The sequence below is a fragment of the Sesamum indicum genome, linkage group LG15, assembly GCF_000512975.1.
Source record: "Sesamum indicum cultivar Zhongzhi No. 13 linkage group LG15, S_indicum_v1.0, whole genome shotgun sequence".
Classification (NCBI taxonomy): domain Eukaryota; kingdom Viridiplantae; phylum Streptophyta; class Magnoliopsida; order Lamiales; family Pedaliaceae; genus Sesamum; species Sesamum indicum.
The window spans coordinates 1,656,808-1,672,470 of record NC_026159.1 but is presented as its reverse complement, the minus strand read 5'-3'; the positions used below and the strand labels follow the sequence as shown (position 1 = coordinate 1,672,470).

The following is a 15,663-nucleotide window of genomic DNA, read 5'->3' as shown; positions in this document are numbered from 1 at the left end:
CCCCTCGTGCCCCCCCTTCTCGTATTATCAGATTACTATATTTTCCTGCGTAATTGATTGAGTAGAAGTGAAACCACTTTTCATGGATTTGTGTTCAATAATTCTTTTTTATTTCAGGTTGATATTTGGCATTTCTGTCTAATTACATTCCCAGTTACTCTAATTTGGGAAGTTCTTCTATGAGTTTAATGTATGTGATTCTGGTTTTTGGGTGTTACAGGAGATACTGGACCAAATTGCTGATATAGATTTGGTGCTGAATCTTAAGTGCGCAGAGGAGTCTATGATGAAGAAAACTTCAGGAAATGGAATTTATTCACCTTCCAGAGAATTTCATTCGGTGGCTACTTCAGGATTCAATCTCAGTCTTCAGCCACAGTCAGGTCCCTTTCAATCTTCAAATGCCGACACAGATACAACCTGGAAGGAGAAACTCCGCATGTATGCAGAGCAGGTACCTCCATTGTCTTTCAAATCAAACATTAACTACAGTTCTAGCATTAAGGCGCTCCTTGGCAAAGGTTTAATATGGCACACAAAGGAATATCTGTTTAATTGGTTGTGTCCAAATATATGATATCGAGAACTATCATAAATTGGCCTCTCATCTCATCAATAGTGGATGCAGTTCCTCTTTCGCACAGAAGACCTTAGCTGTGTATACGCCTATATGATTGATTAACCATTGCCATGCATTGCAAATGCAGTATTTGACCATTAATATTAGTTTCCAATTCATTACTTTCTCACCCTGCTAACAGTAGCGTACTAACAAGACTAAGGTTCTTTTCTTCAGAGGAAGCCCATAGAAGAGTACTATAAGCAACAGAAGAAGCTTCTCGACTTCCAAGTGGCCGGTGGCCCCGGAGAAAGCTGGCAAGGTCTTTTGGCTGCATTGCAGCTGCAACACATGAATTCTGTCACTTGTGCTGCCAATTCATCACAGAAGCTGACAGCATAATTTTGGCAAACCTGATGTCTGTTTGTTTTCGTTCTCTGGTGTGCTAATAAACACCAGATACGTGGTAGAGTATCTTGGGATTTTTGTAGCGAGTATACCCAATTTTGTCTTAGAGATGTAAGGATATCTTACTATTTTGCGTGTTCAATTATATTCTGGCTGAAATGAGTGTAAAGTAGCCAAGTTGAGAGGTTATATTTCAAACAAACCCTTATTGGATTCTTGTTGGGCATTATACATATCATATAAATACTCCCCATCACTTATTCTATCTGCTTAAATGCGTCATTTTTAGTTGCTTTTCCTTTCTTGCAGCAAGCAAGACATACACAGAATAAAACAACTTTTCAGCATCCAGATGCAAAATTAGGGGTTGAGTGGAAAAAGTTTAGAGTTGAAACTCAGTTTCTATTTAACTCAATCCAACACTATCATTATTTATCATCAGATTGGTCGTATGAGTGACTGATTTTACGAGTTGGGTGGATTTATCGTGCATTACCAATAGAATTGGGTGGCAATCGGTGCTTATACTCATTTTGTTGCTATCATGGGGAGAAAAAGACGAACTTGTATTTACATATAGAAACTAGAAAAAGCAACCCCTCCATAGAGATTATTTAAGAGCTCTAATCTCTCTATACATTCTACAGCTAATGTACACAGGTTTCAACATCTTGACACTATTTTCTTTAGTGCATTCATCTGACAACAAAGAGATTCTAGAGGTTGATCGAGGTGTAAACCCCATATTTCATAAAGTGACAACACCAGCATCATGTCGTCATTACTCGCTATTCATCCATACTTCCCGCAGGAGTTGATACCTCACAGTATTCCGACTTCCATTCTCTTTAGATGCCCAAGCGGGCCTTACTGGAGAAGGTGATGACTGGAAGCCGTCAAGGACAATGGGTTTCAGAGGAGAATCGAGATCATCAAGTTCATCATCGCTCGTCTGTGATTTCTTGAGTACTGAGGATCCGCTACGTGTTAGCTTAGGATGACTGCTGATTTCTCCAAAGATATTAGCAACCCAATCGACTGCTGGTGTCTGATATACAATTGCTGCAGCCACACAGGGGAAGTTTACGGTAGGATCTTCATTGGAATCAAAAGAGTCCTATGATAGGAACGCAAGGTAATGGGTGATAATTAGAAATTATATCATTAGCTTCATTAATACACGTGAAGAGAAAAGGAAAAGGGAAGAATGAGGAGCCACTGCAAATGGACAAACCTCTGAATTTAAGGCTTCGAGTACAACTCCAGGAATTGGCTCAGGGCAAAACTCATCCGGTACGAAAGAGTTAAGGATCCTTCTTAACAATGTTGGACCAAATGTAGGACACACCTGGGATAAAAAAGGGAAGGATTTCTATGAACAAGGTAATGACATTCATATTTCGAGTTGATCTGAACAGAGTTTTAAGGCTCTGGCTGTACCTCTTTTCTAATTGTTCGACTCAATAGCATATCCTTCGGAAGCATCATCAGATCACTTAGTGCATTAAGGAGATGGAATGATTTTGATGACGTATCACGTGAGCTGCGCTCGTCATCATCAGAAGCTTCTGAGCTATTCTCATTTTCAAGCAAATCATCATCACCATCATCAATACCAAAGAGATCTGTAAGCCATCTGGACCAATTCCCAATCTACAAGATTTAAAGCATGATGTAAATCATAAAGAAGATGAATTCCATTATAATATAAGTAAAGAAATAAATATATATATAAGCATGTAAAATATGAGTTGCACAAGAGTTCAATCGAAGCAAGACAATATAATGGTAATGCTCACCGCATTTTTCAGTTGTGCACCGGCACCAAAGCTGGCTTTCCCTGCTGGAATCGGGAGAACCTCAGCATCACTAATGGGATCTGCTATAGGATCTGTTGGAATTTCATCAGCCGATTCTCGAAGAATGGCATTAAACATAGCCACATCTAGTCGAGCAATCAATTGCTCCATTATCTAGTAATCAAAAGAGTACTGTAAGTCATAGTCTATGTAGACAGCAGGTTTTGCAGACTTCAAATATTAATCAAAGTAATAATATCTCCATTACATAGTTATCAAAATATTTCAGATTAATCTATGCAAAAGCAAGTGTTGCACATTTGAAGAACCAATTAAATATCAGGCAGCACAATCAAGCTTATCCTCTGTTTGGATGTTTCATTGCGAACTTCAAGCCAAGAAAAAACAAGTTTAATAGTGATTATCATATTCATCAACTGACAAATAAAGCGTTAATGGTATTTGTGCCTTTTCTGTGACGAAGACTAAGATAAAAGGGGTCTAAAGTGTTGCCAGTAGTCCTATTTCCCGTCATGATATATTTGCTCCAGCTTGAGGGGGAGTGTTGGAATATCTAGGCTTTGTGCATATCTTTTTCTTATTTGGTTTGGATAGGTATCTTTGATAGTTATACATTAGCTGTAGTTATCACATAATTCGCCCCTATATACAGGTGGAAGAATCAATAAGAAATACAACATTTTCTTTTTCCTTTTTATTTTCTACATAAATAAAGAACAACGAAACTTATGGAGCTCAGTCTTCCCATGATTTCCACGAGAATTTTTCATTTTAGGTAACTCTTTACGTCAAGGTAGTGTCTACAGTAGTTCATGTGATATGCAGCTTATTCACACAAGTGAAGGGATCAAATAAGACCTTTTACTTTATGTAATGAAAGGATTATGGGAAAACAGGATGTACCAGTTTGGAGAGCACATGCAAACAACCACAATCGTGTCCTGCAGCTCGAACAGGACATATCCTTTCACATGCATCCCTGAAAGCCATTTTCCAGAGTTCCAGAGAAAAGTTTCCCTGTTGGTCAATTGAACTCGATGTCCTTCTGTATGACTTGCCAGAGTCAGAATCCATACTTCTACGAATTGCTTTGGCTGCACCAGACTGCATATGCGGAGTAAAAGTCTGGAGGAAAAAAACAAGAAAGCAACTCAGCTAAGCATTGGTTTCATTCTGGCCAGAGCTAATTCACACAAATACTTATATTATTGTCAACCCAAACCCCTTAAAAAAGTTGGATATCTGGTCAACAGGTTAACTTGTTTACACCAAATTACTTCACACAAAAAATTTGGTGAAGCACTCAAAAGAGTGAAGGAGAGTGAATACCTGCCACCATAGAGACTCGATGATTCGTGAAAATATCCATGTTTCAACTTTTTCCAGTGCAGCGGCAAACATTGGAGGGTTTTCCCACTCACCAACACTATCCTCAATAGTACCTCTTGTACTCTTACTGGGGAAGGACTCCCATTTAAGTGGTGTTGATTTCTTTTTTCCATTTTTGTCGCTCATTTTTCTGGCATCAGGTCCAACAGATATAGGTAACTGACTGTGCCCAAATGACTTGTTCACAATTGCTCGCAGTACAATGGAGTTTGATAACCAGAAAGTCAATCTGTATCAAATAGAAGGCAATATCAGTAACATGAGGTAGAGTAAAGCTTTTATCCAGAAATAGAAGAAAGAAGAAAAGAAAAAAGTTGATATAGGTTCTACAGGGAGTAACAGCTAAAATAGGCAGGCCAGGAAACACAAGTTGATCGCTGAAGAACAATTACCAACTGAATGCATTTGGCAACAAGTGCTCCTGCAGAATCTTCATTATTATATTAATCAAATCAAACTGAGTGAAAAGCCTACCTAGGAACATCATTGCCACATGCTTTTGCAACTAAAACTAATCCAGACACAATACTTTTAACTGCAGTCCCTCTCTCTGATTTTGAGTTCTGTTTGCTGGCATGAAAATAGAGTCTTGAAAGGCGTCGAGCTGGAGCATGGACTTTTGTCATGGAACTTCCATGTTCTGCAACCACAGAGTAAAGGCTAACCTCAAGAGCAGCAGCTTCCATCAACTCTCCCTCCAGTCTTTTTATCTTCTGTTCCAATTGCTGAATTCTACTGTCTGAAAGAAGATTTCTTGTTTCCTTTATAAACGCCTTAGAATCCTTGCGTTCGCTACTTATGGAGCCTCGTGCAGTATCTGTCACAGAAAAATGATTGCTTCTGATCGATCCGTTGCTCCTGCTTGAGTCCAGTGATGATCGAACTGACCTCAAATTCTTAGATTTATCGGTATTTGAATAACTACTATGAACTGTGAAACTTTCCTTGGTAGAAGAAAGCAAACCATTTTCTAACATGACCTGCTGCTGGACCTCAACTTGAGAGAGGCCTCCTGAAGGCTCCTCCTCAACTTTTTGGTTTTCATCTTCCATGATTCTTCTTTCTTCTGAATACTTTTCATGTTTTTCTGTGATCTCTTCATCTGTGGAACTATTTAGACGAGCGTTTGTTCGTCCAGCCACGAGCAGATCCTCTGCACCAATAGATGATGCATTCTTGTCATCCACCAGGTAGCTGAAACCAGAACCAATGTGTCTATCTGTCTGGTGATGTAACTCTGCCATTGTCTTTTCGGAAATAGGATGGCTGAGTTTGCCTTCCTCAGAACTAAGCTGAACTTTCAAATCCCTCCCGCCCTCTGCTTGTTTTCCAAACTCATTGCTTTTTATGTTGGATTTCTGCTGTTTATCTGTTTCTTCGAGTTGAGATGGCTGCAAACTTTGAGAAGTAATTTTTTTGGAAATCCATGCAATATCAGAAGATAAATCCATTGATGAAGAACGAGATGAAATCCCGGCTGGATTCATGTAAGATTTGGTGGCTTGCTCCTCATCTGGTTTGGCAACAAATTGGTCTTGTACAGTGTCAACTTTTGCATCTGGAGCACTATGATTCACAGCAGGTTTGCTCTGCAATTAAAAAGCCATCTTCCTATCAAATCATGATCAACTGCCTTACAAGGACCAGCATACAACAAGAGTGTTACTTCGTGACAAGCATATACCAGGAGCAGGTGTTCAAGAGATACTTCAATCAATGTGTTAGTGAAAATTTGTCTTACCAAGAATGCATTTACAATCATAAATTTCCAAAACTCTGAATAAAAGTGGCCTAGAAGAGGTGTAACTCCAACAACAATGTGTGCAACTGGCAGATAAAAAAAGAGAGACTAAAACGAGCTGTTTACCTCTTTATGAGGCGATGAACTGCCATTTGAATCAGCTGTGAAAGAAGCAACAGCCAGTGATGATTGTGAGGACCCATCATCATCTGTAGTAAACTCAGCTTCTTCTGCATATTCTTCACTCATCAGTGCAGAAACAGATTCACCATGATTACTGTCCATCGAAACTTCTCTGATCAAGCTGTCCTTTGACGAGGAGCTTGTACGCATTCTCTCAACTGACTGGATTTTGAGGAAGAGAAGTGGTTGTGCGGTGTTTCTGTAAGTCCGCTTGCAGCTAATGGGAGCACTAAGGCTCAAACTTTCTTTAAAAATGCCATAATCTGCAAAATCCAGAACAGCAGTTCCTAGCAGCTGACCTTTCACTGTCTTATCTCGTCTTGGTTCATAAAGATTAAACTCGATGCAGTTCTTCTGAAAAGTGTCTCCATCGCCACCTCTGATAGACATCTCCCGCATCAGTGTCACCGGAAGCCTAAAAGATTCGTTGAATTCAATTCTTCCATCACCAACACCAGACCCGGTCCCAAGTGAAGGCACAACTTGATTGGTAAACCCAGAAATCTTTTCCCCATATTCCCATTGAATCAAGACAGCACGAAGTGTTCTGAGTGACTGTGATGGGGGCCAGGGCTTGATCTCCTGGATATGAATAATGTAATCAAGCTGAACCGAAGGGCTTCTCCTGGTTTTGGTCCTCAGACCTAGAACCATTTTCACATCAAAACAGGTACCGACCTGTCCTCAACGCGAGCAATGTGCCTAGACAAATTACACCACAAGAACCCCTTAAGAGCATGTGATATAGAGCATCAACAGATCAGCATAACCTACTCATGTAAATTTGATTAACCATTTTCGGCCCTCAGATATAAGAATTGACTCCATAAATGAGAGATGAGAGGCACAATCAAGTTAATCAAAGAGGGATTTATGGAGGTTGGTACAATAAATGACTTCTCTCAGAGCATCAGTTCAGTCACCGGAAAAACCATAAATATGAGTCCATGGTTACCACATAACACTTTGTTTTGCAGTCAAAAAGCAAATCCATATTCACAAGCAGAAACATAAAAACAACAACAAGTCTGCCAAACCACTTCTTATACATACTTCAAGCCACAAACAATTACTTGTTGAAGGAGCTCACTTGAGGCCTAAACTCAGGAAACCGAAATCCACACACACACACACACACACACACACGCCACAAAAAAAAAAAAAGAAAGAAAGAAAGAAAGAAACGGAAACGAGAGAAAAGTGGTTATTGCAAGATCATCAGATGACCAGATCCAGTGGCTGCCGACAAAATCAGTTAAACATCGTTAAATCATCATCAGAAACGATCACAATGCAGCAGCATCCACAGACACACATGCTCCAAAGTATACATATATTATTTACACAAGATAATCAAGTTAAAGTTCCCTTTTACTAAAGATAAATGGAAGAAGAAGAAGAAGAAAAGAAAAGGATAAAAAGCAGCGACTTACAGAGGAAAATGAAGAGTAGAAGAATGTGAATGTGAATGTGGGGAAGATGAAAGCAGAAACGGTGCGTTTTGTAACTGATGAATGATGTTGTTGTTGTTGTACTGTACTCATATGAAGTGGCTGCTTGTTCACAAACCCAGAAGAGAGAGAAAGAAGTGTATTATTATTATGTATCTCTAACACTGTCTGAGGCTGTGAGTGAAGTCACCAAAAAAGCTAACCAGAATGTCTTTTTCTTCCTACAAAATTATTATTTCAACAAAATAAAAATTTGGTGACATGTCTTAAAATTAAGGATTTAATTAATTGAATTGAATATATATATATATATATTCATTCAACCAAATGAAAAGGTGTGCCAATTTAATTTAATGACATTTAGTGTTTGTCTGAAAACAAAAGGTTTATTTAAGAATGAATGTTGCTGGTGAGAGGAGTTTGGGCTGTTCTCTCCCTCAACTCAGCGAGTACATACCACTCGCCCCTCATATTATTTGATGTTTATCAAAAATTTCCTTTTAAATTACAGTGGAATACTTGAAAGCGCGTGCTTCTTTCTCCTTCTCATACTCGCCCACAAATATTTTCCCAATGCATGCACCATTTCATTTTTTTATGTCTATATAATATAAATTAATATATTATATTTTTAAAAAAGTAAAAAATAAAAAAATTATAAGTTAATATAAAATTAGTTAAATATTTTTTTGCTTCACACAAAATTGATACAATTATACACGTTATGCTATTAGTATTTAAAATTCTATTAAAAAATGATTAAGGACTGATTTTATCAAATTAAGATACAAATCAAAGTTGTTATGGCACGATTATATAATGGATCATGTTTTTAAAAATAAATGATGAATTAGATAACAGTAAAGCTAAATATAGAGAAATATTATTGTAGAGTTGAATTGAATATGATAAAAAGTAACAATGGCGTTGTAGTACACAAACTTTTCAATTATTTAATGGGTGAGGGCGGTTGCATTAAATTGGGCACTGAACTCAGACCCGCAGGGGGGGGAGAGAGAGTAGGTTGAGATGTCCCACTCAGCCTCAAGGGTGACCAAAGGGCTGTTCCTGGTGGGACTTCACAACAATTGAATTCTGGTGCACTTCAATGGGAGTTCTCAAGTCACATCTCACAACAACCACACATCAATACAAGCCTGCTGTTGTGTTAGGCTTATTGCCTGCCTGCTTTTCTTTTCTGCTGCTAAGCTAAGGTAAATACCTAACACTACCTCAATCTCCTGGTTTGGTACCTAAACAAGCCACATTATTAGCACACCTTTAATTTTTCAATTCCCACAACATCCAACACAAAACTTTAAGGTTCAACACCCAATGAAATTTACATCTTCATTGCTCAAGTATGTGATCAAAACTGCTGCCACACAAACAAGTGATCCCAACAAACTCTGTGAATGAAACTATAGAATGATCATAGCTACAAGTTTGTCTCAAGATAATATCTCAAGAGGCTATAATCTGTAACTTCACCTATTCTCTAAGTCAATCAAAGAATCAAGAGTGGAAGGACATTTACAATTTACACAGCTACAAAATAAAACAGGAATAGCTAGGTCGAGACATGGGCACATTCATGTTTACTTAGTTACCATGAAGGTGAGAGGGTCCTCATCAGGATGGCTGCAAGGTAGTTTCCCACAAAAGCGAGGGTGTTCCTGGACAGGATTAGTTATCTTCTCAACTGAAGCTTGGACGAGATGTAGTTTCGGATTTCTGATCGGCCTCGGCTGTAGCCTGGACTTGAGCTGCATACTGCAAGTTCCAAAGGACATCCTCAAAAGAGGGCCGGTTTGAGAATTCAGGCGATATACATTTGTTTGTGATGGATATCACAATTGACAAGGATTCTTGCGAGCTGGTGGTTAACACAATTGGATCCACTATCTTTAGCCGACCGTCTTGGCTGTTAAAGGAAGTCTGGCCATCGGAAGAATTATCAAGTGAGATGAGGTAATTGCCATTGTGCTATAGCTATTACTGATTCTTAAGCATGTTGGAGCTGAGATGGACATGGATTGCAGTAACATACCATTTCATTTAGTAGAAATGTTTCTCCTTTTCCACTAACGATAGGACCAACGAGCGATTCAAGTAATATGAATCCGAAGTTGTAAACATCATCCTGCAATTTCTCAACATGCCTGTAAAAGAGGAGTGTTTATGAATAAACTGCAAAAGTTGCTGATGGACAAAGATTAATGCCAAAGAGAAGTTTCTTTTTACCCTGATTTAGTTGTATCTCCCTTTGCCTGCAAAAGAGATATATCATCAGTTAGACATATACTTACAAACTTTAATATGGTCTAAATACTGAAAAAGGAGCATACTTCAGATTTTTCAGTTTCATCTGTAATGATGGAAATCCCATAGTCGCTAAGTTTGGCAATCCCGTGCTCGTCAAGCAGTATATTATTTGTCTTCAGTCGATTGCTGAAAGAAGGTGGAATCACTCCAGTATGCAGAAAATGAACAGCCTTGGCTACACCAATTAGAATGGCTAATCTGTCGGACCACTTCAGTATCTTCTCTGGAGAGGTCTCTGTACAGGAGCATAGTTGATTAAGCTCAATAAAACCAATAAATATATTATATGTTCACGAAGAAGAGGACAAACCCACAGGTCCATCCAGATTTTGAGCAATCACATGATGACACAGCTGATGCTTACATAATATCACTTTCTGCTAAATAGATGTTAAGTTGTACTATCTTCCGACACATGACATTCTATTCATGAGCTGGTAAAACCTACTGTCTGGAGTTATTACTTTCTCTTTCCACTTATAAAGATGAGTGAAATGTCCAGGTACCTATTTAATCTTGCAAACAATCATATCATCTGTAGGTTGGGAATCAATTCAAACATATAATTTGGTTTCTAAGCAAAAGGCGTTGATGTTCTGATTTAGAAAAGAACTTGAGGCTAGACAAAGGTAAGTTTACTACCTGAAAGATGAGACCGGAAGTTCCCATTAGGAACAAATTCCTGCACAAGGAACAATCTATGTATAGTCGAGTCATCTTGCATTCCACCATCAATGCAATGACCAAGAAGGCCAACCAGGTGAGGATGGTGAAGCTTTGAAAGCAAATCCAGCCTCAGCCTGAGGTTCCTAATTGAGTATTTCCTATGTAGAGCCAAGGATCGTATAATGACAAGGGTGCCATTCTCTAACCTTCCCTTGTAAACCTGAGACATGGAGATAGAATTTTAAGAAAGGTAGTTAACTGGGAATGTATAATGTGGTTTAAATAGCATAACCCTGAAAATCTATCTGATCTTTAATCAATTTTCTTTTTTCCAACTTTTGCACATTGCCTTACCCCAAAACAGCATCATCGATCAAAATTTCCACTTGTTTCCACTCTATTGATCAAATGGAATGTGAGGCGAAGATAATTGCATAAAGGTTCTCATCAGCAAAATCATGCACCATCATAAGAAAGACATGCATGCTAACATTCATATTGATGAAGTGGAATGCGAGGCAAACATAATTGCATAAATGAGTTAGACAAACAATTTTCCAGAACACATGCATGTGAAAATGAAAACTTTAAACATTGAAAAATTAGCCACATTTGATCCAGCATAAGAATTTCATCTCTTTCTCCTCTGACAATAGACTGTTCAAGAACTTTTTTAGCACGCATTGCCTGAGCCAGAAAAACAGTTTAGCCCCATCATAATTTAGTTAGTTAATTTATTGAATAAAAAATTAAATTCTTCAAACATCGCCATAAAAAATATAAAAGAAAGAAGAAAGAAGAGAAATTTGATGACAAGAAAAAGTGAGTGATATTTAGTAATATTGTTTTTCATAATTAGTTTGTTATTAGTAGAAATTAGTAACAAAAAATAGTGTATAAAGTCATTATAGGCGATTAGACACATATATAATGACGACCTTGTAAATTTATGTCATTATATCTTATTGTTATTTAGTTGTCAATATAGAAGTATCACTAATTATCTATTGATAACTTCATGCACAATTCTTCACACTAATAATTATGTAATGACAAGACCAAAAATATTATCACTCAATATAATTTTTTAGTGACAAATGTAAAAGTTATCACTTATATTTTGTTATGAATATTACATTTCTTCGTAGTGGGTTTTTAAATTTGTATAATAATAATTGCAAATTAAGTATAGCATATAATGGTAATATAATTAGTAAAAATTATAGAAAGTAGGAATTTCTTTTCTTTTTTCTTTTTTTTTTTTTGGGGGGGGGGGGGGGGGGGGGGGGGGGGGGGGTGGCAAGCCCTGTCAGCCGCTGGGGCTGGACAGTGGCTTTCCCCCTGTTTCCACGTAATACTTCCATTAGTTGATCCATCTACCTGATACACTATTTTAGCAACACTTACAGCTAATAGTTCAAAGAATATGATAGCTGCTAAGGTACCTTTCCCATAGGGCCCTCACCCAAAAATGTTGAGGGATCAAAGTTTTTTGTGGCTTCTTCCAGTTCTACTACAGAGAACACCCTGTAGGGTAGAGCACTTTGGTTCCCCATTTTTGCTGCTTGCGAGATGATCCCTGATTGCACATAAATATGAAAAAGTTAAATAAACCTGAAGGATTCATGTTGGACTTCCTTTAAAAACATTGTTAAAACTGCACCATCATTGGAAGAGGATCGACAATGGCTGCACGCCTTAAATTGTCAACATCAAATATTTTTGTTTTAATTTGCTCAAAAATGACTATTATCAGAACACATGATAATGCACAAAACTAAACTTACTGGCATTTGCTAGGAGTTCAGGGGAAATTCCTGATGGTGGATCATCTTGCTTAACCTTAGGTGCAATATGCTGAATTAACGCCTCCTGTTTGCGGTGTTTTTTACAGTAAACGAGAAGACCTACAACCAAGATGAATGCCACAATGATGATAATTCCACCAATCACACCAGCTAGAACAGCTATTTCCTTCACGGTGGATCTCCTCTTAGCAATGTCTTTGCAATATCCACTAGGATGTTGATCTCTGTCTTCAATGGAGAAGCAATTCCCATGAATATCAACCATTATGTTATCTCCAGCAATGGCAGCAGTACCCAAGCAATTTGGAAGCTGACCTATCAATCTGTTATCAGAAAGATCAACCAGGCTAAGCGAATCCCCACACTTGAGATGCCCAGGAAGCGATCCACTAAGACTGTTGGATGATAAATTCAAGTAACTAATATTGGGCAAAGAGAACAGCAAAGCAGGTGGGGTTCCACTCAGATAATTGTCTGAGAGATCAAGGTGCTGAAGATGATTCAATTTGCCAAATTGCTCTGGTATACTACCAGAAAATGAATTGTTGCTGAGGAAAATATTACCCAGCCCTTCTGGCAGAGGAGGCAATTCAGAATCCAGATTGTTCTCTCTCAAATCCAGCAACTGCAAATTAGACAGGCTGCTCAGATCAGGCAATTTCCCAGAAAGCAAGTTGTGTGACAGACCTAATTCAGTCAGGGTTGAAATTCTTGGCAATGCAGAAGGAATCTGACCCTTCAGTCTGTTGTTCTTTAAGCTCAATGTGGTGAGATTTGCTAATGAATCCAACCACTCAGGGACTGTATCATTGAAAAAGTTCTCATCAAAGGTCAAAGTCTGAAGCTTCACCAATCTTGACATTTCAGATGGAATCGAACCAAACATAAAATTTGAACTCATGTCCAAAGCTTCAAGTGAAGATAACCGATGAATTTTATCAGGCAGCGAGCCCCAAATGCCTAAGGATACTAAGCTAAGGACCCTTAAGCTAGACAACCGCGTCAATGTAGTAACAAAAGAATCAACTGAGAAACTCGGAGATAATGTTTGATTTGGTATGGGAAATCCCCTGAATTCACTGACCTTTGCCGGCTTATCTCCCACAATTCTGAGCTCAGTAACTGAATCGTCCTCACATTTGATGCTCATGTGCGGTGGAGAGGACAAATTACACAAATCATCAGTGTTGTTTTCCCAAACGTTGAGTGGGATTGGGTACTCCAAATGCTTCCTCAGCTGAAGAAGAACTTGTGTTTCATAGCTCCTCAGCTGGTGAGTTCTTGAAGCAAACAAGAGCCATGAAAGAAACACCAAAAGAAAAGTAGTGGAACACCCCATTTGCATATTCCAAGCTTCAATTCTACAATGATTTCAGTAAAACCCTAGAAGATTGTAAGCCTGAAAAAGCTAAAAAAAATATAACCAGACACATCACTCAAAAGAACAGCTTAAATAACAAATTTCTGAAAAGACCGCACCTTCAAAGCTGTCAAAGACTTAAAAAAAGCACTCGTTAAAGGCCTAATCTAAGCAAAATATCCAAGAAGTAAGTGAAACTTCAAATGGGAAGTTCAGAATAATGGTTTCATGCTTGAAAATTATCAAAGGATAGCGATAAGATGTGAAGAAACCATGAAAGTAGCAGAGAGAAAGAAACAAGCTAAACTAACAAACAGAACAATGTTTGAACATCCACGAGTAGAACAGCGGGAAAAAAGACAACAGAAAAGGCTGGATAATGGAGACAAACTCTCGGGATAGGCAGACGAAGGAAGTTTAACAAGGAGGTGAAACGTGAAAGTCTTTTCAGTTTTATGGAACGCACAAGAACTTGAATTTTTATGGGAAGAATTAAAGGAAGTGGGCCAATAATTGAGAGGCAGTTGAAAGAGAAGAATCTGCATTTACTGCTGCATTTCTTCATTCAATATCAAAGAATAAAGTTGCATTTACTGGTGATTATGGGTAGTTTTGGTAATGTTTCTATGCAATGATGGGGTGGTGATGCAGCGGCGCGACTGGTGATTAGCACTTTAGCAGTGTTGCGTTACCCCCGTTTGAGGAAAAAGGATTTCCCAATAACAAAAACCACCATTGTAGTTCAATATTAGAGGGTTCTGTTTTTGATAATAATGCTTCACTTTCAGCATTCTCTTGACCAAAAATGATGGGCTTTTGTCCTTTCTTGTAACAGCCCTTACATTAATGCAGATAAATATGTTTGGATTTAGAGAAAAAATAGTTTACATAAAATGAAATAAACAAGTATATATTTGATGGCATTCCAATTCATAATTTCAATAAAGTATACGCAAAATTCATTAAGTAATAGTGTAGAGTTTGAATGAGGAAGACCTCTAAGTGTAGGTTTAGGAACAAAATATTATTGAGGGTGAGTTGGCTTTCCTAGTAGACGTTGCAACTTGTAAATATTTAAAGGCGTATTGCAGTTTGAAATGGAATCATGTTTGGATATATTTTTGATAGAAAATTTGATGGGCAGATAGTCTTTGTGTGTGAATAGAGAGAGATATAGAGGTGAAAGGTGATTAGGTGATGTGAGTAGAGGCTGAGGGCCACGGAAATCTTTGGAAGGAAAGGCGGTTATTATTGGAATGTGGGCTGAGCTGAATTTCAGTCCACATGGGGCCCCGCTTACCCTGCCCTCCACCTTCCCAACTATTACCCTCTAAACAACAAACACACAAATCTTTGATTTCACCTATTCAGCTTTGGCATCCCATGGAACTATTTCTTTTACCTTTTCATTTAAATAAAACAAAGTTTAGATGGTTTTAATTTTGATCGTCGTCCACAATTATAGAACGTTTGCAAATTTATTTACCGATTATTCACTAACACGTTTTTTGAATTAAAAAAGAAATCTTGTAATTTGTTTCTACCAACTATAATAACGAGTATTAGTGCATTTTTTTATCCATGGGCGTGTTCTGTAACGTGAGTTATAAAGTAAAATAAATCATGAAGAATAAAAATTAACGACCAATATAATAGTTAAGTAATTAAATTATTAATTCTTTGTTTTGAATAACTTAACAACAATAACCTTTTAATGAATGAGAATAAAGAATGGGATTGTTGTATCCACGAGAATTGAGGAGTGATGCTTAGACATGTCTAATTCAATTATCACTAATTGGTGTCTGTCTTCACGAGAGTTATTATAAAAGATTCCTAGTAGGAAGGACCATTATTGTTGGTTTTTGGAGTTTTTCAGAATATGGACTCACTCACTCATGCCATCTTAATTCATTAACACAATGATCACTCAGTCAATTAGCACAAAAAGAC

The 15,663-nt window shown here is 37.8% G+C and overlaps 3 protein-coding genes across 3 annotated transcripts in view; 1 reads left to right on the top strand and 2 right to left on the bottom strand.

The window, feature by feature from the left end:
- The window catches only part of LOC105177411 (probable adenylate kinase 7, mitochondrial), a 2,293-nt gene extending 1,061 nt beyond the window's left edge, over nucleotides 1-1,232 (top strand). The window contains exons 3-4 of the mRNA XM_011100554.2: nucleotides 221-454; nucleotides 797-1,232. Of these exons, the coding sequence (XP_011098856.1) occupies nucleotides 221-454; nucleotides 797-961 (399 nt within the window). The 3' untranslated portion in view covers nucleotides 962-1,232. The remainder of the gene's footprint in view (nucleotides 1-220; nucleotides 455-796) is intronic.
- Nucleotides 1,516-7,745, bottom strand: LOC105177410. Its single transcript, XM_011100552.2, has 9 exons — nucleotides 7,534-7,745; nucleotides 6,044-6,802; nucleotides 4,651-5,765; nucleotides 4,117-4,405; nucleotides 3,691-3,912; nucleotides 2,767-2,940; nucleotides 2,408-2,620; nucleotides 2,202-2,315; nucleotides 1,516-2,084 (listed from the first exon to the last, which is right to left on the bottom strand). The coding sequence occupies exons 2-9, from the start codon at nucleotides 6,752-6,754 to the stop codon at nucleotides 1,749-1,751; spliced, it is 3,174 nt and encodes a 1,057-aa protein (XP_011098854.1). The 5' UTR covers nucleotides 6,755-6,802; nucleotides 7,534-7,745; the 3' UTR covers nucleotides 1,516-1,748.
- LOC105177409 (probable inactive leucine-rich repeat receptor-like protein kinase At3g03770) lies at nucleotides 8,869-14,501 on the bottom strand. The gene is made up of 7 exons (XM_011100551.2): nucleotides 12,330-14,501; nucleotides 11,988-12,121; nucleotides 10,519-10,762; nucleotides 9,900-10,111; nucleotides 9,796-9,821; nucleotides 9,602-9,713; nucleotides 8,869-9,489 (listed from the first exon to the last, which is right to left on the bottom strand). The coding sequence occupies exons 1-7, from the start codon at nucleotides 13,693-13,695 to the stop codon at nucleotides 9,250-9,252; spliced, it is 2,334 nt and encodes a 777-aa protein (XP_011098853.1). The 5' UTR covers nucleotides 13,696-14,501; the 3' UTR covers nucleotides 8,869-9,249.

Excerpts from the sequence above, each read along its gene's own strand:
- LOC105177410 (XM_011100552.2), bottom strand. The coding sequence starts at position 6,754 with ATGGTTCTAGGTCTGAGGACCAAAACCAGGAGAAGCCCTTCGGTTCAG. Across the intron at positions 4,406-4,650 it reads TGTGGCAATGATGTTCCTAG|ATTGACTTTCTGGTTATCAA; the intron begins GTAGGCTTTTCA and ends TATTTGATACAG. Across the intron at positions 2,085-2,201 it reads TCGAAGCCTTAAATTCAGAG|GACTCTTTTGATTCCAATGA; the intron begins GTTTGTCCATTT and ends TTCCTATCATAG.
- LOC105177409 (XM_011100551.2), bottom strand. The coding sequence starts at position 13,695 with ATGCAAATGGGGTGTTCCACTACTTTTCTTTTGGTGTTTCTTTCATGG. Across the intron at positions 12,122-12,329 it reads TGAACTCCTAGCAAATGCCA|GGATCATCTCGCAAGCAGCA; the intron begins GTAAGTTTAGTT and ends ATGTGCAATCAG. Across the intron at positions 10,112-10,518 it reads CTTCCGGTCTCATCTTTCAG|AGACCTCTCCAGAGAAGATA; the intron begins GTAGTAAACTTA and ends GCTCCTGTACAG.